Consider the following 22,413-nt stretch of genomic DNA (forward strand, 5'->3'; position numbering starts at 1 on the left):
TGCTTATCAGATGTGACTTGTCAGTGCTATAGGATTACATTAGTCATGAAAATGTATCCTCCGTTCCTTTGATGAAATTTTAAATGTGTCCTTTCAAGAAAGCATTAATCAGTTTACTACAAGGGAAAACAGCAAAAAGAATGTCTATTCAGATAGAGAATTCTGTAGCAGTACATCTGGGAGGATGGTGGAGACTGATTCAATTCTGGTTTTCAAAAGGAATTGTGTAATTATCTGAGATTTTGCTGAAAAAGGACAGATTTTGTTAAAGCTTTTCATCTTGCACTCATCAGGACATCTTGCAAGAATAACAGTTTTGAGGAGGGGAGAGCAGTGGTTTTAAAAGAGATGTGCGAGGCAAGTTTTTCATACAAAGGATGGTGAATGCCTGGGACATACTACCAGAGGAGGCAATGGAAGCAAAACACAATAGCAATATTCAAGAAGCACTTAGACAAATACATAAATAGGAAAGGAATAGAGGGATATATGTCCTGTAAGTGAAGGTAGTTTTAGTATGGAAGGATAAAATGTGTCAGTGCAAAGAGTCTGTTCCTGTCCTGTATTGTTCTTTATTCTTTAAGAAGTTAATGATTTACTAAGAAATACAAAAGAGGAACAACATTTATTCATTTATTTGTTATCCCTTTACTTATACATTCTTGAAAATTGACCTGATGAGTGTAAGACGAAAAAGTTTCCATTAAAATCTGCCTTTTTTCAGCAATACTCAAGCTCTGTCCAAAACATTATCTGAAGAGAAAATAATTGCAGGGCAAGTGGGCAACAGCAGAGATATGGAAGGATAAATTTTCACTCGCTCTAAAATTATCAACTGTGTATTTGAGCATATCACATCTTGGCACTTGTATAAAATAATTGAAAGTCTCAGAATTTGTATTGCTTTCTTCACGGCCTGAGGGAAACCCGAACACATATCATAGTTTTAATGCATGTGAGGGGGTGGAACCTTGGTGTAATTAATCAACTGCAAGATGGCACATCTGAAAAAGTGACGGTTCCTGAATCCTGGTATTGATAATGCCAGCTTGGTTTATGTGCACACGTCTCTGGAGTAGTAGCTTTAACCCAACAACTTCTCATTCAGTGGCTAACAGAGTGCTGGCAGTACCAGCAAGCTGACTATAACACAGAAAGGAAAGAACAAGGCTCGATCAAAAAGCATTTCAACTTTTTTTAATTGCATAGAAACAAAAAAAGCTCCACATTTTCATATCTTCTGATTTATAAAATCTCGTAGAAAATTCTGCTTCTGTTTACCTTCGCCACTCTGGTTGCCCATCCCCTCCAACACCCCAGGTTTTATTTTGCTGGTAGCAAGCGGGGGGTGGGGTTCTAATATCATTGCTTTCGGTGAAATGGATTCTTTTGTAGCTGTAATTTGAAGACAGCAGTCTGGGTCTCATTTCGAGTCTATTTTCGAAGTTGGCTATGTTAACTGATCGCCTCAAGCCTTTATCTCTTACTGACCGCACACACTTATAGCCAGACCTGCAATAGCTGGAGTTCCACAGGTCTATGAGGTTGAAGTCCCCATACTTGTGGACACCTGTTGAGATCTCAGCAGCGTATGGGTAGGCTACCATTTTGTGTGGGATGTAACACAGGATCTCACCACTGGCTGAGTGCAAGTACTGAATCCGGTGCCTCTTGTAATGCCTGCTGGACCTCCTGTGCTTCAGTCGCTTCTTAGCTCTCGGTACCATCCGCTCCAGTGAGTAGTGTACCCTTCGGTGTGCCTTCCTATTGAACCGTAGGCTGAAGACAGCTCCCAGCATACTTCCCAGCTTCCTCTTCAATGCAGCCAGAAGGCGGAACAGCAAAAAGCCTTGTGGAGCACTTGACTCACATTCTGGGGAACATAGAGAAAAATAGAAGGTTGTTATTGGCTGTGATTCATTTTGGCATCCAGTCTAGCAACTTGCGAATTTTAAAGGTCTTCTGAAATCCCTCCAAGGCCTTGGCCCCCTCTATCTGTAAACTTCCAACCCTCTGTGATCCCTCTACTCCTCCAATTTTGGTCTCTTAGCCATCCCTAATCTTCATCACTCCGACATATTTTGTTGTCAAAGTTCTAAGCTATGGAATTCCCCTTTTACAGCTCTCATCCTCTCTAGGTATGAAGAGGCAGTTGTAATGCCACTGGACTAATAACCCAGAGCCCCAGGCCACTACTTCTGGGACATGGATTCAAATCCTACCATTGCAGATCGTGAAGATTGAATTCAATAAAATCCTGAAACAAAAAATAGTTTAAATGCGAATGTCGAATGTAACCCCTGTTGTAAAAAAACCATCTGGTTCACTAATGGCCATTAGGGAAGGAAATCTGCTATCCTTATCTGGTCTGGCTACATGTGATTCCAGACACACAGCAATATGGCTAACTCTTCATTAAAGGTGGACAATAAATGTTGGTCTATCCAATGACATCCATATCCTAAGAAATAATTTAAGGAAGGTTATCTCTTTCCCCTCTGGTCTTTATATACTTCTGACCACATTTTTAGTCATCTGCTGCCCTGGAGACATCAAATCATATATTATTGGATCATTGAGCCATTCAGCTCTTTGAGCCTGTTCCATCATTCCTACTTTCTGCCCATATCCTTTTTTTTATGTGCCTCAGTGTGTTTGTTTAGTAATCCTTTCTTGCAGTGCGTTTTATGTAGTTGAATACTTTGACTGTGAGTGCAAGAACCTGTTATGTTTCATTTATTTAAAAAGAAAGAGATGTATTTTTAAGGTAGCTTTCACCACCTCAGGATGTCTCAGAGAGCTTAATAGTAAATCAATAGCAGTCACTGAAGTTGGAAATTCATCAGCCAGTTTGCACACAGCAAGATCCCACAATGGTAAATGACAGATTATTTTTCTTTTACTGTAATTTATTTTGAGACAAGTATTTACCCAGGAAACCTTGCCCCTCTTCAAAATATTGTGATGGAATATTTCACCTCCAGGCAGGAGGACAGGTTAAAAAAAAAATCACTTTAAAAACTGATCAAAAAGATGGCAGCTTTAACACTGAACCAGAGTGGATTGTGTGTTCAAACATGGGCTTGAACCCACAACATTGTGAGTGGGAACCAAATGCACTATCTACTGAGCTATGTCTGGCAAACAGAAGGACCTCCATACTAAATAATTAGATTGGTATTCTCAACTCTTTCCAACCATCCATTCATCATCCAGGTTTGAAGCCTCTAGACAGTCAGGGAGAAGTTCTTTTTATATAGTGCATACCTGCCTCTGAAACAGAAGTTACAGGTTGAAAGTCCCACTCCAGGATTTGATGGCCAAGGAAGATGTACCCAGCAAAATAAGTTGCTAATCTTTCTGATACACCAATGTTAGGAGATCAGAGGAAGGAAGTTTCCTAGTCAGTCGGACTTTGTGCAGAGTGGGGCCCTGTCCAGCCTCTCGTGACAACTGAGTGACCTAGGATTGGATCCAGGTGTTATAGAGGGAATGGTCCCTTGAGCATGATGCTGGGAGAGGGAAGGAAAAGATGTGTTTGGCATTGGCATCATGGTGGTGGCAGAAATGCTGAAGTGTGTCCTTTGAATACCAATGGCATGAAAAGTAAAGACAAATTAAATCCTACATTGTATGTGTCTATAATGCGTTTATGCATGTTTGTAATGTGTGTGTATGCAGCTGAAATGTCTACATATTTGTAGGGTATTTGTAGCATGTAAGTGCTATTGTTTTGTATGTCTGTGTGTACATGTGTCTATGTGCATACACATGTGTGTACATGTATGTATATGTAATATACAGTGGTTGAATGTGAAGAATGATATCTAGAGCAAATTTGTCAACTCCCTTAAACCAAAGCTCATTACTTCTCAACAATCCTGTTCAATGTTCCATACTAAGTATTGCACAAACTACTTTTTTTTGTGAGAGTCAGTCATCAATGCATAATATCATGTACTGAAAATGTGTTGCTGGAAAAGCGCAGCAGGTCAGGCAGCATCTAGGGAACAGGAGAATCGACGTTTCGGGCATAAGCCCTTCTTCAAAGAAGGGCTTATGCCTGAAACGTCGATTCTCCTGTTCCCTAGATGCTGCCTGACCTGCTGCGCTTTTCCAGCAACACATTTTCAGCTCTGATCTCCAGCATCTGCAGACCTCACTTTCTCCTCATAATATCATGTAGCCTGCTACTCACGCTTTAAACTGATGTGAGATAAAGAGAACACTGAAGACACTTACCCACTGATTGAGTCTTCCTGCAACTCTTTACAATTCTGCGAATACCATTGTAAATCTATACAAAGGACACAATTTAAATGTTACATTTCATTGGAGAACTTAAAATATCAAATCCTGTTAGATTAAAGGCATTGGAAATCTATCACTAGCTCTAAAGGGAGAAGCTAGATTATGTTGAGACCCCTAAAAAGATATAAAAAAACAAATGTGTCATTTCACTGATACTGGTTTGTATTTCCATCACGTACAATTTTCTCATTAGCTTTATAACATTCAAAAATAATTCTGAGTTTGGTCATTTTTTTGTTAACATTTATCATTGTACTGTACTGCTGTCTTTTCCCACCTTGCTTCATCACAATCTATTATTCCTTTCTCTCTAATGTACATATCTTGTTTTCCCTTAACTGTTGGCTTCACCCTATCCCTGTGGCTTCAAAGTCCCTATTTTCTTCTGAATTCCTCATTGAAGCCTTTGGGAATTATCTTACATTAAGGACTTCTAGTTATGATTTTTCCCACAACAGGAAACATTCTCTCTGCATTCACTCCATCAGGAACTGTAAGCATTTCAAACACCTCGAGCCAGATTATTTCTTTTCAAGAGGGAACAGAGAACCATTATGACAGTTCTTTCCTTATATATACATCCGCAAATTTCTGGTATCACAATTATAAATCTCCCCTACACCCTCTCCAGTACCTCTATATATCCATTTCTCCCATAGTGTGGCGACTAGAACTTCACCTTACACTAAGTAACAGACATTCCGTAAGACTATAAGATCATAAGACATTGCAGCAGAAGTGGGCCATTCAGCTCATTGAATCTGTTCTGCTATCCAATGGGATCATTGCTGATCTGACAATCCTCAATTCTACTCTCCTCCCTTTCCCCATAACCCTCCATTTCCTAACTGAGTAAAAATCTGTCTATCTCAGTCTGAAGTACACTTAATGACCCAGCTTCAATATCCCTCTATGGTACAGAATTCCACAGACTCAGAACACTGAGAGCAGAAAATCCTCCTGATCTGTGTCTTAAGTGTTGAACCATTTATTCTGGGGTTATGCCAACTGGTTTTAGACTGTCCTGCAAGGGAAACAACCTTTCTGCTTCTATCTTGTCAAGCCCTTGTATGTTTTAATATGGTTACCTCTCATTCTTCTACATTCCAAACAGGACAGGCCCAATCAACTCAGCCTCTCCTGATAACAGAGACGCTCTATACCTGGTATCAGAGTCGAGAGAGAAAAGCACAGCAGGTCAGGCAGCATCCAAGGAGCAGAGGAATCTGCTGCCTGGCCTGCTGTTCTTTTCCAGTGCTGGCTGGCCTGCTGTGCTTTTCCAGTACCACACTCTTGACTCTGATCTCCAGTATCTGCAGTTCTCACTTTCTCATACCTGGTATCAGCCATGGGAACCTTCTCTGGACTGTACAATGCCAGTTCCTTAGATAAGGGCTCAAAACTGTTCACATTCTTCTAGCTGTGTTCTGACTAATGGCTTGTACAGTTTTAGCAATACCTACCTACTTTTATACACTGTTCCCATTGTAATAAAGGGACATTCCACTTCCCTTCCCTATTACTTGCTGAACTTGAATGCTAACTTTTCTGTGATTCATAATTCTCAAACCTCTTGTTCTGTAGCTTTCTGTAGTCAACATTGGTTTTAAATATGTCCCTTTAGAAATAAAACCTAAAGCTTGGCTTGTTTTTAATAACCTTGTTATCTGTGGTACAGATTTTGACGACAGATGTATTTGTACTCAAAATCTTTCTTCCTCTTCCACCTGGACTCAAACCTCTCAAGTAAGAAGTCACTTCCCTGTTTATCCTACCAAAATTTATTCATTTGTTTGTTATTTGTTCATGGGATGTGGGAGTCAGTGGCTATGCCGGTGATTACCGTCCTTCTCTATTTCCCCAGATGGCACTTAAGACCCAACCACATTGCAGTCATCTGGAGTCACATGTAGTCAGACCAGGCAAGGGTGGCAGATTTCCTTCTCGAAAGGACATCATGAACAAATGTGGTCTTACCACAATCAATAGGGATGAAATGGTGGGTTTCAGGCCAGCTTTTGTTTCCAGATTTATTTTGACTGATTTCAATTGCATCATCTGCCTTGGTGGGTTTCAAACCCATGTCCCCGAATAAACACCCAGGGTTCTGGGTTACTATGTCAGTGCCATTACCACTCAGCCACTACCTTCCCTCACATTTACTTGATTGGTCTTCATTTGTTAATTATTTGCAAGACAATATATATCTTCCTGTCATTTCCCACAGTGCTCCTCGGTATTGATTATTCCTCAAATTTGATGTCATCGTGAAGTCTGAATGATCGCAGGTGCCATATTTCCCCTTGCATCCACAGCTAAAGAAGTGAGGCTGGAGGGAAACCTACTCAGGGGAAACAATTGTGTTCCCCTAGTAAGGTAATGGTCAACTGGATATTGAACTTTCTTGACAATTGACAACAATGTTCAGTATGAATATGACAGCACTTCTCACTGAGGTCACCAAGGAATAAAATTTTATATTTTCAGCCATCATAAGTCATGCCTGTCCTTATAAATATGTGGATGGCTTGACTTTTATTGAATGTCACAATCAAGGTGACATGTCGCAAACATATAAAGGACAATCACTTTATGGAGTGAATGAGGAACAGCAAACCATTTGAAACAGAACTCCCAAAAAGTGCAACATTGTGCAATTGTGTCTGATGTACAGTGACTGCACCCTGCACTCCGCTCCTCTCTCACCAATTCAGATAATGTTGAGGCTATGCGTCAAGTATGCATTAAACTTTTCAAAATTATTATGATCCCAAACCAGATCTTCAATTTTACATTATGGTCCTGGATAAAATCAAAATTTGTTACAACTGGTTAGGGGCCAATAACCTTTAATCTTAAAGTGGACAAAATATTAGATTCAGCAGACTTACTAAAAGGAGACTTTAACCAAACATCAGTACTTTACCATGAAATATTGAAACAGTAAAACAATCAACAATAAATGTACAACTTATTTCTAATATCCAGAATTAACTTGGTCGTAAACATGGGTAATATATTCTGACCGAACACGCCACAGCGCACATCAACTAGCAAATGCAATCAAACAGATCCCAAGGATTTTTCAGCCACTCCTATCAGATACTAATGCCACAGTAGGTAATTAAGTCTCATTAAACATCACAAGGAACTATAATTAATCACTTCTACTCACCTGGTCTTGAAACTCCCTCCGATGATCCACTCTGTCACAGACTGACTTTCACCAACTGCTCCTTTTCTGGTCAATCACATTCTTTTCCTAGGACTCCACTCTACATCAAAAACTGCACTCCGATGCTTTCTCATATGCACAACTCCCAGCTATCTTCAATATACTGGATCTTTCCCTGTTTTATTTCCACCACCAGGAAAACACCAGTGTGGCCAATTGCACCTTAACAAGCAAAGCCTTTTAAACACAATGCTGACATCGAAAAAAAAGTGAGGCAGTTCAGGAGAGGGGTGTGTACTAAATCAAAATGGAATTGGAAGGAGAAATAAGGCACTCTATCCCCTGCGGTGTCCATCTCTTCTTTCCCTGTGATATTCCCTGAATTCTAACCCTTCTCATCTGCATCAAATAAACACGTCATGTGGTTTTTCAATCCCCACTCTCAGAGGTACTGAACTACTTGCAGTACCATGTTCATTGTAGTCACAACTTCCAGGTTTTACCCTGAGCTTTGACTGCAACATCCAGCTGCCTAATAGCTCACAGAACTTGGTCTGAGATCCAACAGCGCGGAGATATCATCTTGCGTCTTAACTTTCTAACCCATACACAAAACCCATGTGGTTCAGCTGGCTTTATTGTCGGACAGCTAAAAATCAGCACTTCTAAGTTCAAGTCTACTTTCTGCCTTTTTCTCATACTCACTGACCTTAAGGTTCTTGGAGAATCCAAAGGGTTTTTACAAATATATTGAGGACAAAAGGGTAACTAGGGAGAGAATAGGGCCCCTCAAAGATCAGCAAGGCGGCCTTTGTTTGGAGCCACAGAAAATGGGGGAGCTACTAAATGAATATTTTGCATCAGTATTTACTGTGGAAAAGGATAGGGAAGATCTAGACTGTAGAGAAATAGATGGTGACATCTTGCAAAATGTCCAGATTACAGAGGAGGAAGTGCTGGATGTCTTGAAACGGTTAAAGGTGGATAAATCCCCCAGGACCTGATCAGGTGTACCTGAGAACTCTGTGGGAAGCTAGAGAAGTGATTTCTGGGCCTAATGCTGAGACATTTGTATCATCGATAGTCACAAGTGAGGTGCCGGAAGACTGGATGTTGGCAAACGCGGTGCCACTGTTTAAGAAGGGCAGTAAAGACAAGCCAGGGAACTATAGGCCGGTGGGCCTGACCTCAGTGGTGGGCAAGTTGTTGGAGGGAATCCTGAGAGACAGGATGTACATGTATTTGGAAAGGCAAGGACTGATTAGGGACAGTCAATATGGCTTTGTGCATGGGAAATCATGTCTCACAAACTTGATTGAGTTTTTTGAAGAAGTAACAAAGAAGATTGATGAGGGCAGAGCAGTAGATGTGATCTATATGGACTTCAGTAAGGTGTTTGACAAGGTTCCGCATGGGAGACTGATTAGCAAGGTTAGATCTTGTGGAATAAAGGGAGAACTAGCCATTTGGATACAGATTCTGGATCAGTGGTGCTGGAAGAGCACAGCAATTCAGGCAGCATCCGAGGACAGGCAAAATCGACGTTTCGGGCAAAAGCCCTTCATCAGGAATAAAGGCAGAGAGCCTGAAGCGTGGAGAGATAAGCTAGAGGAGGGTGGGGGTGGGGATAGAGTAGCATAGAGTACAATCCTTTGAATCCTCCCACTTCCTCCAGACCAAAGGGGTAGCCATGGGCACACGTATGGGCCCCAGCTATGCCTGTCTCTTTGTTGGCTACGTAGAGCAGTTGATCTTCCGTAATTATACCGGCACCACTCCCCACCTCTTCCTCCGCTACATTGATGACTGCATTGGCGCCACCTCGTGCTCCCGCGAGGAGGTTGAGCAATTCATCAACTTCACCAACACATTCCACCCTGACCTTAAATTTACCTGGACCATCTCTGACACCTCCCTCCCCTTCCTGGACCTCTCCATCTCCATCAGTGACGACTGACTTGACACTGACATTTTCTACAAACCCACCGACTCCCACAGCTACCTGGATTACACCTCTTCCCACCCTACCTCTTGCAAAAATGCCATCCCGTATTCCCAATTCCTCCGCCTCCGCTGTATCTGCTCCCAGGAGGAGCAGTTCCACCATAGATCACACCAGATGGCCTACTTCCTTAGAGACCGCAATTTCCCTTCCCACGTGGTTAAAGATGCCCTCCAACGCATCTCGTCCACATCCCGCACCTCCGCCCTCAGACCCCAACCCCTCCAACCGCAACAAGGACAGAACGCCCCTGGTGCTCACCTCCCACCCTACCAACCTTCGCATAAACCAAATCATCCGCCGACATTTCCGCCACCTCCAAACAGACCCCACCACCAGGGATATATTTCCCTCCCCACCCCTCTCCGCCTTCCGCAAAGACCGTTCCCTCCGTGACTACCTGGTCAGGTCCACGCCCCCCTACGACCCACCCTCCCATCCTGGCACTTTCCCCTGCCACCGCAGGAACTGTAAAACCTGTGCCCACACCTCCTCCCTCACCTCCATCCAAGGCCCTAAAGGAGCCTTCCACATCCATCAAAGTTTTACCTGCACATCCACTAATATCATTTATTGTATCCGTTGCTCCCGATGCGGTCTCCTCTACATTGGGGAGACTGGGCGCCTCCTAGCAGAGCGCTTTAGGGAACATCTCCGAGACACCCACACCAATCAACCAAATCGCCCCGTGGCTCAACATTTCAACTCCCCCTCCCACTCTGCCGAGGACATGGAGGTGCTGGGCCTCCTCCACCGCCGCTCCCTCACCACCAGACGCATGGAAGAAGAACGCCTCATCTTCCGCCTCGGAACACTTCAACCCCAGGGCATCAATGTGGATTTCAACAGTTTCCTCATTTCCCCTTCCCCCACCTCTTCCTAGTTTCTAACCTCTAGCAACACGATCCCGACTTGTCCGGACTTGTCCGACCTGCCCAGCTCCTTTTCCACCTATCCACTCCACCCTCTCGTCCCTGACCTATCACCTTCATCTCCTTCCCCACTGACCTATTGTACTCTATGCTACTCTATCCCCACCCCCACCCTCCTCTAGCTTATCTCTCCACGCTTCAGGCTCTCTGCCTTTATTCCTGATGAAGGGCTTTTGCCCGAAACATCGATTTTGCCTGTCCTCGGATGCTGCCTGAATTGCTGTGCTCTTCCAGCACCACTGATCCAGAATCTGGTTTCCAGCATCTGCAGTCATTGTTTTTACCTCATTTGGATACGGAACTGGCTCAAATATAGAAGACAGAGGGTAGTGGTGGAGGATTGTTTTTCAGACTGGAGGCCTGTGACCAGTAGTGTGCCACAAGGATCGGTGCTGGGTCCTCTACTTTTTGTCATTTACATAAATGGTTTGGATGCGAGTATAAGAGGTACAGTTAGTAAGTTTGCAGATGACACCAAAATTGGAGATGTAGTGGACAGTGAAGAGGGTTACCTCAGATTACAACAGGATCTGGACCAGATGGGCCAATGGGCTGAGATGTGGCAGATGGAGTTTAATTCAGATAAATGCGAGGTGCTGCATTTTGGGAAAGCAAATCATAGCAGGACTTATACACTTAATGATAAGGTCCTAGGGAGTTGTTGCTGAACAAAGTTCTTTGGAGTGCAGGTTCATAGCTCTTTGAAAGTGGAATCGCAGGTAGATAGGATAGTGAAGAAGGCATTTGGTATGCTTTCCTTTATTGGTCAGAGTATTGACTACAGGACTTGGGAGGTCATGTTGCGGCTGTACAGGACATGGGTTAGGCTACTGTTGGAATATTGTGTGCAATTCTGGTCTCCTTCCTATCGGAAAGATGTTGTGAAACTTGTAAAGGTTCAGAAAAGATTTACAAGGATGTTGCCAGGGTTGGAGGATTTGAGCTACAGGGAGAGGCTGAACAGGCTGGGGCTGTTTTCCCTGGAGTGTCGGAGGCTGAGGGGTGACCTTATAGAGGTTTACAAAATTATGAGGGACATGGATAGGATAAATAGACGAAGTATTTTCCATGGAGTTGGGGAGTCCAGAACTAGAGGGCATAGGTTTAGGGTGAGAGGGGAAAGATATAAAAGAGACCTAAGGGGAAACTTTTTCACGCAAAGGTTGGTACGTGTATGGAATGAGCTGCCAGAGGATGTGGTGGAGGCTGTTACAATTGCAACATTTAAGAGGCATTTGGATGGGTATATGAATAGGAAGGGTTTGGAGGGATATGGGCTGGGTGCTGTCAGGTGGGACTAGATTGGGTTGGGATATCTGGTCGGCATGGACGGGTTGAACCGGAGGGTCTGTTTCCATGCTGTACATCTCTATGACTCTATGATTCTTGAACTAACATTCAATTCTCCTTCAGTGACTTATCAAACACCTTGCAATAAGCCTTCTGCTATTGTTGGGTTGAACTGTATGTTGCCATAAGTAATTCTTAGAATCAAGGGCCCTCTGAGTGTTACATTCTGGTACAACTGGATACATATAAATTGGATTGCACACAGAACCAATATTCAAAGATATCTTCATTTGATTGGATTTGATTTATTATTGTCACATACACCTACATACAGTGAAAAGTTTTGATTTGCATGCAGAACAGGCAGATCATACCATACAAAGATCATAAGGTGATGGAACAGAGTGAGGGATACAAAGTTACAGCTGCAAAGAAGGTGCACAAAAAGCAAGATCAACATTAGATTTTAAATTTGAGTGGTCCATTCAGAAGTCTAATAAGAGTGGGGAAGAAATTGTTCTTGATTCTGTTGGTATCTGTTGGTTTCTGCCTGATGAAGAGATTATACACGGGGTAGGAGAGGTCTTTAATGATATTGGCCACCTTTCCGAGACAGGGAAAAGTGTGGATGGAGTCAATGGATGTTTCTCAAATGGAATTGCCAAGTGTGCAAAATACTTGAGAGAGCTAATGGAAGATTTCACAAGCTACAAATATCTTCTCAAGCATCACTGTGTTTCTCAAACTGATCTATTCACTGTGTTTAATTGTTAAACAAGGCCCATTATTGAATACACAGTCCCTGTCTGAAATGCTGGATTTAACAAAAAGCATTTCAACAAGCTCTAAAACATTCAGAAACCAACTTTGAAAATGATTCGACATATATGCACCAAAGTTACTCTAACAAAATCAGCAACTGAATATGTGTTCCCTCACAGATTGGTGGAACATTACTGTCCGCATTTCACTAGAAATCTCTTGAAACCCACTTCCTGTTGAGACGACCTTTGCCCAAACAAGCAAAAGTAAACATAGCACCAGAAGTAAGGAGAAAAGAGCTCATTCTGCAAATGAGATATAGTATGAACAGATTTTGATACAGCTTGACATAAAACTGTGAATGCTCAATTATTTTTATATGATTCAATTAATTCAACTTGACAACACGATCTCAGGACTTTTACACAGAATGCAGGACACCTTTCATTTGATTCCGCAAAGTAAGGAGACCTTCATTTTGCAGCAGCTTGTTTTAATAACTGCCTTTCACTGCACTATGAATTATGACTGGTTAACTTTTTTGTATCATTACAATTTGCGTGCTGTCAGGATGATTTTTTTACATTTGTCTCTGACTTTCCAAATATCTATCTGCTTGCTTTTCTCTCTGTCTATCTAACTGTCTGTCTGTTACTCTGTCTGCCCATCTGTCTGTTCATCTATTTATTTGTATGTTTATCTATCTATATTCATGCCTGTCCTTTCTCTCCATATCACTCTTTCTATTTACCTATCTATATGCGTATCTTTTCACCTCTCTGTCTGTTTACCTACTTGTACGTCTATCTTATCTCTCCATCTCTATCTTTTTGTTTATCTATCTATTTGTATGTCTATCTTATTTCTATATCTCACTCTATCCGTTTATCTGTCTATATACTTTGTCTGTTTATCCATCTGTCTGTCTATTTATGTATCTGTCTGTCTATCTATCTATCTGTTTATTTATCTATCAGTCTGTATGTCTGTTTATCTATCTCTCTGTCCAGTTATTTATCTACCTGTCTGTCTATCTATCTATCTATCTATCTATCTATCTATCTATCTATCTATCTATCTATCTATCTGTCTGTCTGTTTATCTATCTGTGTCTGTCTATTTATTTATTTATCTGTCCGTCTATTTATCTGTCTGTCTATCTATCTGTCTCTCTATTTATCTATTTATCTCAATTGTTTTATTCACTCATGGTATGTAGGCGTTGCTGACTGGACCAGCATTTATTCCTAGAATCTGTCTGCTTTTCTGTTCATTTATCTGCTTATCTTTGTCAGTCCATCTGTATAATTACCTTTTTTTGCCTAACTATCTGTATTTCTTCCTGATTATCTTTCTGTCTAATGATCTACCATCCATATATCTTCTTGTCTACTCAGAGGCTGGAGACAGTTGCTGGAAAAGCGCAGCAGGTCAGGCAGCATCCGAGGAGCAGGAGAATTGACGTTTCGAGCATAAGTCCTTCATCAGGAATGCCTGGCCTGCTGTACTTTTCCAGCACCACACACTCGACTCTGATCTCCAGCATCTGCAACCCTCACTTTCTCCTGGAGGCAGGTGATAAACTTCTGAATCAGAATGTTCATCCTTATCAAGCTGCTAACCAATCAGAAACTGGGAAGCCCTCCCAGCAAGTTGGGAATGTGGTTCGTTTGGGGATATTTGGGATTTGCCAGGATAAGGGGAATTGTGGGAGGGCAGTATGCAGCAAGGAGATTATGGAGCAGCCTGGGGTTTCAGAGGTCCTATTGAGGGGGGAGCTGGGGGGGTGGTTTAATCTTTAAGGAAAGAACCTCTGATGTGCCCAGCATCCACTGCCCTCTACCAGCTGACCTAGGGGAACTTGCACATCTTGGCACTTATCATGGGCCACTCCTGCTATTAGATAAATCCTAGTGGTGATGAGATTAAACCTTTAAATTGATGTTAATTGCCTATTTAAGACAATAGGGAGCCCATTGTTGGATTAGCCACCCAATGCTATCACCAACACCCTCCCACCCCCATCTCCACCCCAGAATAGCAGTAGGGAAAGGACTAGATTTAGTGAGAACAGCCACCTTCAAACCCATTAGCAGAGAGTGTTAAATCCAGTCCATTGTGTGTTTTTTATTCAAAAGTCCTAATCATCAACCTAAGTCATGAAAAGAGGTGGTCCCAGCACTGATCCTTGCGAAACACCCTTTCCTAATTTGTCACTTGGAATAACTGCCCTTCATTCCCACTCTCTGTTTTCTCTCTAGATGCCAGCCAGAAATCCTTTCTGTCACTTCTCCCCTGGTTCCACATGCTCTGTTTTATTCATTAGTCTATTCAAGGTACCTTCATGAAGACTATTGAAAGTCCAGATAAATTACAATTACTTGATTGTCATTGTCTTTATTTTGTTCTTTTGTGTGATATGGGCATCGCTGATTGGACCAACATTTATTTATTTAAATGGAGTACAGGGCTTGTTTCCTGAGCCACTGCAGTCCATGTGGTGTGGGACACCAACAATGCTGATCAGGTGGGAGTTACAGGATTATGACCCAATGACAATGAAGGAATAGTGATATATTTCCAAGTCAGGATGGTGAGTGGCTTGGAGGGCACCTGGCAGGTGGTGGTATTCCTATATATCTATTGCCCTTGTTCTTCTGGATGGTAGTGGTTGTGGGATTGGAACGTGCTGTTGAAGGAGGTTTGATGAGTTGCTGCACTGCATCTTGTAGATGGTACACAATGCTGTTTCCTCTCTGCCACCTCTTCAGAAAATCCAACAAGGTTAGCTAAGCAACACTGCTCCTTTTGAAATCTACACTGATAACTTATTGTTACTTTTTAATGTTATTATTCGATTATATTTCCTATCACTGATATTATATTGAAGTGAAGAGAGGAGTATTTGAGAAATGGCAACTGACTAGCTATTATGATTAGATTACTTACAGTGTGGAAACAGGCCCTTCGGCCCAACAAAGACCCTCCGAAGAGCAACCCACCCAAACCCATTCCCCTACATTTACCCCTTCACCTAATACTATGGGCAATTTAGCATGGCCAATTCACCTGACCTGCACATCTTTGGACTGTGGGAGGAAACTGGAGCACCCGGAGGAAACCCACGCAGACACGGGGAGAATGTGCAAACTCCACACAGACAATTGCCCGAGGCGGGAATTGAACACAGGTCTCTGGCGCTGTGAGGCAGCAGTGCTAACCACTGTGCCACCGTGCTGCCCATTATCATTTGGTTGTCATGAGGTATGGGGCAGACTGACTGTATAAAGAACATTGCGTTAAAGCGAGTAATATAAAGTTGAATTCCTGACTTCAAGTGCAAACAAAAAGGAATGCAGCTTGAGCAAATTGGACTTAAAACATTAATTCTGTTTCTCTCTCCAGGGATGCTGCCAGACTAGTAGGTCTCTCCAGCATTCTCTGTTTTTATATCAGCTCTCCATCATCCACAGTATTTCACTTTTAATGGTGATCTATCGTTCTTCTTGCCAGTAGAAAGACTTCATTATTTAAAAAGATATCACAACCTCTCACTACCACTTGTGTGATCTTGCTATACATAAGTTGACTGCTGTGTCATTACAACAATGAGGTGAAAATGAGGACTGCAGATGCTGGAGATTAGAGTCAAGAGAGTAGTGCTGGAAAAATACAGCAGGTCAGGCAGCATCTGAGGAGCAGGAAAATCGATGATTTGGGCAAAAGTCCGTCATCATTACAACTATGACCATACTTCAAAAAATGGCTGTAAATATTTGGGGAGCTTTTGGTTGTGACAGTTGCAAAATTAATGCAAATAATTTTGAACTGCAGTTATTGGCACCTTGAGCAGTCAATATGGTGTGGGGACAACTGGAACATAGCAAGATCCCAGAAACAGTAATGTGTTAAAGACTAGGTAATCAGTTTGGATGATAATGATCACGTCAGGGAAACTTAAGACATAAGAAATTCAAGTGACACTGTGCCGGAGCCATGGACTAATACTGAGCTCTACACTCAATAATTTAATTTGCCATTCTCTCCCTCAATTGACCATCCTGATGAAAGATTCCAAAATCTTCAGATTTTACATGAAGACAGGAGAAAGGAACAGTTATGGGGCAAGTGCTGGGGAATTGAAATAAACAAGTGGCTCTAGCAGAGAGCTAGCACAGGATAGTGGGCTGAACAGCCAATATCTGCTTGGTTTGTAACTTAAGGTAAGTATTGGTGGTAGATTGAGGAATCTACGTTCAACTATACGACTTGATCTGAGATCTGCACCATTGCATCAAGTCTTGGAAAAAAGGTGAAGCGACAGGGAAACACAGGATGTTTCTGAAGGGCAAACGAAGCTTTTCAATGAACCGATTTTAATGGAACAAAATCAGAAATTGTTGGGAAAACTAGTAAGTCTGGCAGTGTCTGTGGAGAGAAAGCAGAATCAACATCTTGGATCCAATGATCCTTCTTCAGAACAATCAGAGTCATCATTCCCTTTGTTTATCAATAATCTATCCAGTTCTGTCTTGACTAAAATTATCAGAGCCTCTGCTTCCATCACCTTTTGAGGAAGAGAATTCCAAAGACTCATGACCTGCTACAAGAAAACAAAATCTATTTTTCTGTCCTTTTATCCCATCTCTGCACGTGCCAAATACAAGACTATGTTCCTATGTAATCACGAAGATGAATTTGCAAACATCCGCCCCAAGCATCTGAAGCAATGAAGTTTCAGAAGGTGTCATGCTTCCAATCCTGTCCAGTTAGAAATTTAAACGTCATTCATTTCTTGATGTAAGGTGATTAGTGAAAGAATTACAGGGGGATCGGGGAGAAGTTTACAATTGCCCTCAGCCTGTCCAAAATTGCCCCAGTCCGTTCCCAAGAACTTAGCCCATAACCACTTGCCCCTGCTCATTTACAATTGTTCATCCCAGCCTAACTACCGTCAGTTCAATTCCCCCCTCCCCCACCCATTCCCAGTTGCCCTATGCCAACCCCTGGAATGTCAGCAATTCCCTGTCGAGTTGGATGGTCGAGGTAGAAACCCTCAATCCATTGAAAAGGAGGCTGGATTTGCTGTAACCTTGAATGCTCCAGACTCTCGACTGGGAAAGTGGGATGGGAACAGGTTTATTCCCCCAAGTTGGGCTCAATGGCCTCTTCCTGTGCCAATACCTTCCCATCATTGTCATTCTGAGAGTTCCTCATCGCCAGTTCCAAGCGTCCAATCCTGCCCTTGGGAATGTTGTGAGCGTGAAGAGTGTATTCCATCATTAACGCAAAGCCTTACCTGTAGCAATGAGCTGTAGGACGCCAGGACGATCAGAACACAGCTGAAATAGAAGAGAACAAAAACACCCACATGTTGACAAAAGTGTCCTCCCTCCCAGTCAGTTGGGGGCAGTGGTTCCAGCTCCTCCTCGGATACCTTGGTAAAGAAATGCATTCACTCCAAATGGCAAAGAGAAAATAATCTTCTCCCCACCCCGTCCCGTCCCGACCCCTGTGACTTTGTAACGAGTCCCACTGTTAGGAAATGTGCCTCAGGTGAAGCGGGAGCCCAGCGGCTTATGGCCGTTTGCCGGAGACAGATCCGACCAGTGCTGCAGCTTTGCTGACACATCCCATTGTTTCACAGCCCCTGGTTAATGACATAAAAACAAGCTCCCCGGGGCCTGAGCGCAACATCTCACCAACAAATTATGACGCGCAGCTAAGTCAAACCTCCCTCACTTCAGAGAGGATCAGTGTGGGAAAGGCGCACAGAGCAATTAGAGAATGGCCTGGGAGGGGACAACTGGGAGTGAGCTCGGGTTGGAGAGGCATTTGGGGATAAGATGAGGGCAATTGAGAACTATCTGGGACAACTGGCAATGAGCTGGGGCAATTGGCAATGGGCCTGAGATGATTGATGCACAATCTGAGAGCCATTGGGACAATGAATGGACTGGGGCAAATGGGGTTAGTATAAGACAACTGGGAATGGGTTGGGGGTAATTAAGGCAATTTTGTTATTCATTCACAGGATGAGGGCATCGCTGGCTAGGCCAACGTTTATTACCCATCCACATTGCTGTGGGTCTGGAGTCACATGTACCTCAGATTAGGTAAAGACAACAGATTTCCTTCCCTGAAGGACATCAGTGAACCAGATGGTTTTTTGTCTCCCAACAATATCGACAATGGATTCATTTTTTAAAACTGAATTCAAATTTCACCATCTGCTGTGGCAGGATTCAAACCCGGATCTCCAGAACATTTCTGGATCATCAGTCCAGTGATAATGCCACTAAACAATTGCCTACCTTTAAGGTAGCAATGGACAACTGAGAATGAACATGACACATGGTTATGGGTTAGGCACTTGGGAATGGTGGTTTTGGATATTGTGGGGCAATTGTAATTGGGTGAGGGTATTTGGGGACCAGCTGGGGCAATTAGGAATTGCTTGGGAAATATACAATAATCCAGGCAATTGGGGATGAGCTGGAGACAATTGTGAATGGACTGGCAACACTGGAATGGGCTAGGGCAATTGCAGATGAGCTAGCACACTTGAAAGTCAGCTGTAGACAACTGGCAATGTGTGGGCAATTGGCAATGAATTGGGTTTGGTGTGGAACAATTGGGAATGTATTTGTGGGTGGCACGGTGGCACAGTGGCACAGTGGTTAGCACTGCTGCCTCACAGCGCCAGAGATCCGGGTTCAATTCTCACCTCAGGCGACTGACTGTGTGGAGTTTGCACATTCTCCCTGTGTCTGCATGGGTTTCCTCCGGGTGCTCCGGTTTCCTCCCAGAGTCCAAAAATGTGCAGGTTAGGTGAATTGGCCATGCTAAATTGCCCGTAGTGTTAGATGCAGGGGTAAATGTAGGGGAATGGGTATGGGTGGGTGCGCTTCGGCGGGTTGGTGTGGACTTGTTGGGCCGAAGGGCCTGTTTCCACAGTGTAAGTAATCTAAACTATAGTAGGGACAATTGGGAATGGACTGGAACATTTGGAGATGGGATTGGGACATTTGGAAATAGGTAGGGGGACAGTTGGGTCTGGGTTGAAATGAACATAGAAATGTGTCTTGTGTGAATGTAATGTTGGAAATGAACTGGGAGGAATATTGGGAAGGGGCTGGAATGAGCTCACAAATGCATCCTATTTAATCATGGTCATTTGTTTTGTAATGTTGCCATATTAAAGTGTGGGAGTAACCATTGCTGGTGTTTTTTTAAAGTTGTAGGATAGTTATGCCAAGATCCAAGACCTGATCCTGCACTTTTCTTGATAATTGTTCAGCTGTCAACATCGCAGCCTCAGGATTCCCTCTCACCCTTCACCTTCTTTAGAATACTGCAGGGTCTGTTGCTGGCAAAGCTGATATTGCCCACTGTGAAAAGGTTAAGTTGGTGTTGGGGAGTGCATGTTGGGGCAAGTGGCTGGCTGTCTCTGTGAATGGCTACCTATAGAAGCTTTAGATTCAAGCCCAGCTCCTGACAGTTCCACCAGTGGAAGACTAGCTCCTCTGGCTCAGAATTCCCAGTTCACATCCAGTGGAATATTGACCTTCAGTGGGATATTGAAGTCTGGTGGAATATTTCCATCTAATGGGATTTTCAGATCCAATGGGCTATTCACATCCAGTGGAATAGCAACATCTACTGGCTGTGGGAGTCAATGAAACCTTCTCACTTTATAGTTCTAATCTTTCCTACTGGCTGGTTAAAGGTAATTTTGGGAATAGTGTTCACAGCCTGTCAAATTGCAAATTAATGCATGAATTATTCCAAACCTTCAGACACTTCTCTAACAGAAATTGGACTATAGTGATGAGCTACAGCCCTTGCATACATTCCTGTGGGAACACTACCAGCAACTGGAGCACTTCGCTTTTCTCCTTTCTCGTCCCTCTAGGTAGACGTCTTGATGTGCAGTAAAGCAAGATACAGCTCTGTCTGGGTTCCAGGCTTCTGCTTTTCCTGCTCCATTATTAATACAGCATCTAAGGGCAAGATATTACCAATACACAATGTCCCTGAACCATTAATTCAGAATCCCGGGTTATAATGCTGGGTTCAAATCCCACTCTGGCAGATGGTGAACTAGGAATTCAATAAACTCTGGAATTAGGAAAAAGCTAGCCTAATTGTGACAATGCAAGAGTATCTATTGTTGCAAAAAAACATCTGTTTTGCTAAAGCCCTTTAAGGAAGGAAATCTAATGTCGCACCTAGCCTGGCCTAAGTGTAACTCCAACCCATAGCAATGTGGTTGACTCTTAACTGCCCTCTGGACAATTTTGGATGGGCAATAAATGTGTCCTGGCTAGTGACACACACATATACATCCCATGCACAAATACAAACAAAACACAATTGACTTATTATAGATCAGCCACAGGCATCTGTCAACATGGACCTGCCCACCCTAAAGTAATGATGTAACATATGCAAGCCCACCAAGATTTCACCATGTTTCTCAATGAGCTCTTCAAGACTTAATTACTCACTCATCAAGTCATGATGGAGTTGAGAACTGGCCAACAATCCCACCTCCCTCCCCCAACCTCCACTCTGCAGACAATGTTGGTATTTCCATCTTCCACCTGGCTCAGTCACACTGACATACCCTGCCTGTTGTCTCGAGGTTAGAAACTTGTTGGTTTAAGTCCCACACAAGAAACTTGAGTTACATCAAAGCCATGTTTTCATCCCCAGCACACTACTGAGTGAATGCTGCACTCTAGAAATGGGGTTTCTTATGTGAAATGTTTAACTGAAGCCCTATCTTCCCTGTTAGATCCAAGCCTAGCACTTTTGAAGGTGCTACCATCGGGGAGAAGGTACAGAAGCCTGAACACGCAGCAGCTGGTTTTGAAACACTTTCTACCCGACTGTTGTTAGAATACTGAATGGCTCACAAACTCTTAACATTCACCTGTACCTGTGTTTTTGTTTTTGCTGCTATTTACCTATTATTTACTATCTATGCTACTTAACTCTGTGATCTGTCTGTATTGCTCGCAAGACAAAGCTTTTCACTGTGCCTCAGTACACGTGACAATAAATTCAATTCAATTCAACTGAAGAGCGGTTTCAGTAGATTAGTGTTTTGGTCAGTAATTAATTACCATTGTAATTTAAACCAATTAACTGGATGGTTTTTGTGGTTACTTATATTTGGGCTGCCTAATGACGCGAACTGCTCTTCAAAAATCTCTGCAATGTTCTCAGGTTGTGAAAGACAATTTTTAAAAAATTTGTTAAGCATCTTATCCAACAGATGGCACTGACAACAATGAAGCATTGCCTCAGCCCTATCAAAATGCTCAATTCAGAGACCCAGAAAAGTACCCACTGAGACAGAGAATACTGTTTTTGCAAGAACAGTATTCATCCTGCTCAGAGATAATATTGCACACCTTGAGAGCAAGTGGGAATTCAGCCCACGCCTTCTGGTTAGAGGTAGGGCCACTACCACTACACCACAAAAGGGCTCCAAGGCCATGTTGGAATATTGCATGCAATTCTGGTCTCCTTCCTAACGGAAAGATGTTGTGAAAATTGAAAGGGTTCAGAAAAGATTTACAAGGATGTTGCCAGGGTTGGAGGATTTGAGCTACAGGGAGAGGCTGAACCGGCTGGGGCTGTTTTCCCCGGAGACTCGGAGGCTGAGGGGTGACCTTATAGAGGTTTACAAAATTATGAGGGGCATGGATACGGTAAATAGGCAAAGTCTTTTCCCTGGGGTGGGGGAGTCCAGAACCAGAGGGCATAGGTTTAGGGTGAGAGGGGAAAGGTATAAAAGAGACCAAAGGAGCAACATTTTCACACAGAGGGTGGTACGTGTATGGAATGAGCTGCCAGAGGAAGTGGTGGAGGCTGGTACAATTGCAACATTTAAGGGGCATTTGGATGGGCATATGAATAGGAAGGGTTTG

General features: G+C 42.9%; 1 protein-coding gene across 1 annotated transcript; it reads right to left on the reverse strand.

The window, feature by feature from the left end:
• Nucleotides 1-1,277: 1,277 nt before the first annotated feature.
• Nucleotides 1,278-17,927, reverse strand: LOC122556340 (uncharacterized). The gene is made up of 3 exons (XM_043702972.2): nucleotides 17,772-17,927; nucleotides 4,243-4,297; nucleotides 1,278-1,873 (listed from the first exon to the last, which is right to left on the reverse strand). Exons 1-3 carry the CDS (start codon nucleotides 17,925-17,927, stop codon nucleotides 1,278-1,280), a joined length of 807 nt encoding a protein of 268 aa, XP_043558907.1.
• Nucleotides 17,928-22,413: the final 4,486 nt, after the last annotated feature.

This window comes from Chiloscyllium plagiosum, unplaced genomic scaffold (genome assembly GCF_037043375.1).
Source record: "Chiloscyllium plagiosum isolate Xiang-an unplaced genomic scaffold, Cpla_swu_hap1 HiC_scaffold_13, whole genome shotgun sequence".
NCBI lineage: Eukaryota > Metazoa > Chordata > Chondrichthyes > Orectolobiformes > Hemiscylliidae > Chiloscyllium > Chiloscyllium plagiosum.

Coding starts and splice junctions, on each gene's coding strand:
- LOC122556340 (XM_043702972.2), bottom strand. CDS start 17,927: ATGCATTTCTTTACCAAGGTATCCGAGGAGGAGCTGGAACCACTGCCC. Junction 4,298..17,771: donor CCTACAGCTCATTGCTACAG/GTAAGGCTTTGC, acceptor TCCTTTGTATAG/ATTTACAATGGTATTCGCAG. Junction 1,874..4,242: donor CAGGAAGACTCAATCAGTGG/GTAAGTGTCTTC, acceptor TATGTTCCCCAG/AATGTGAGTCAAGTGCTCCA.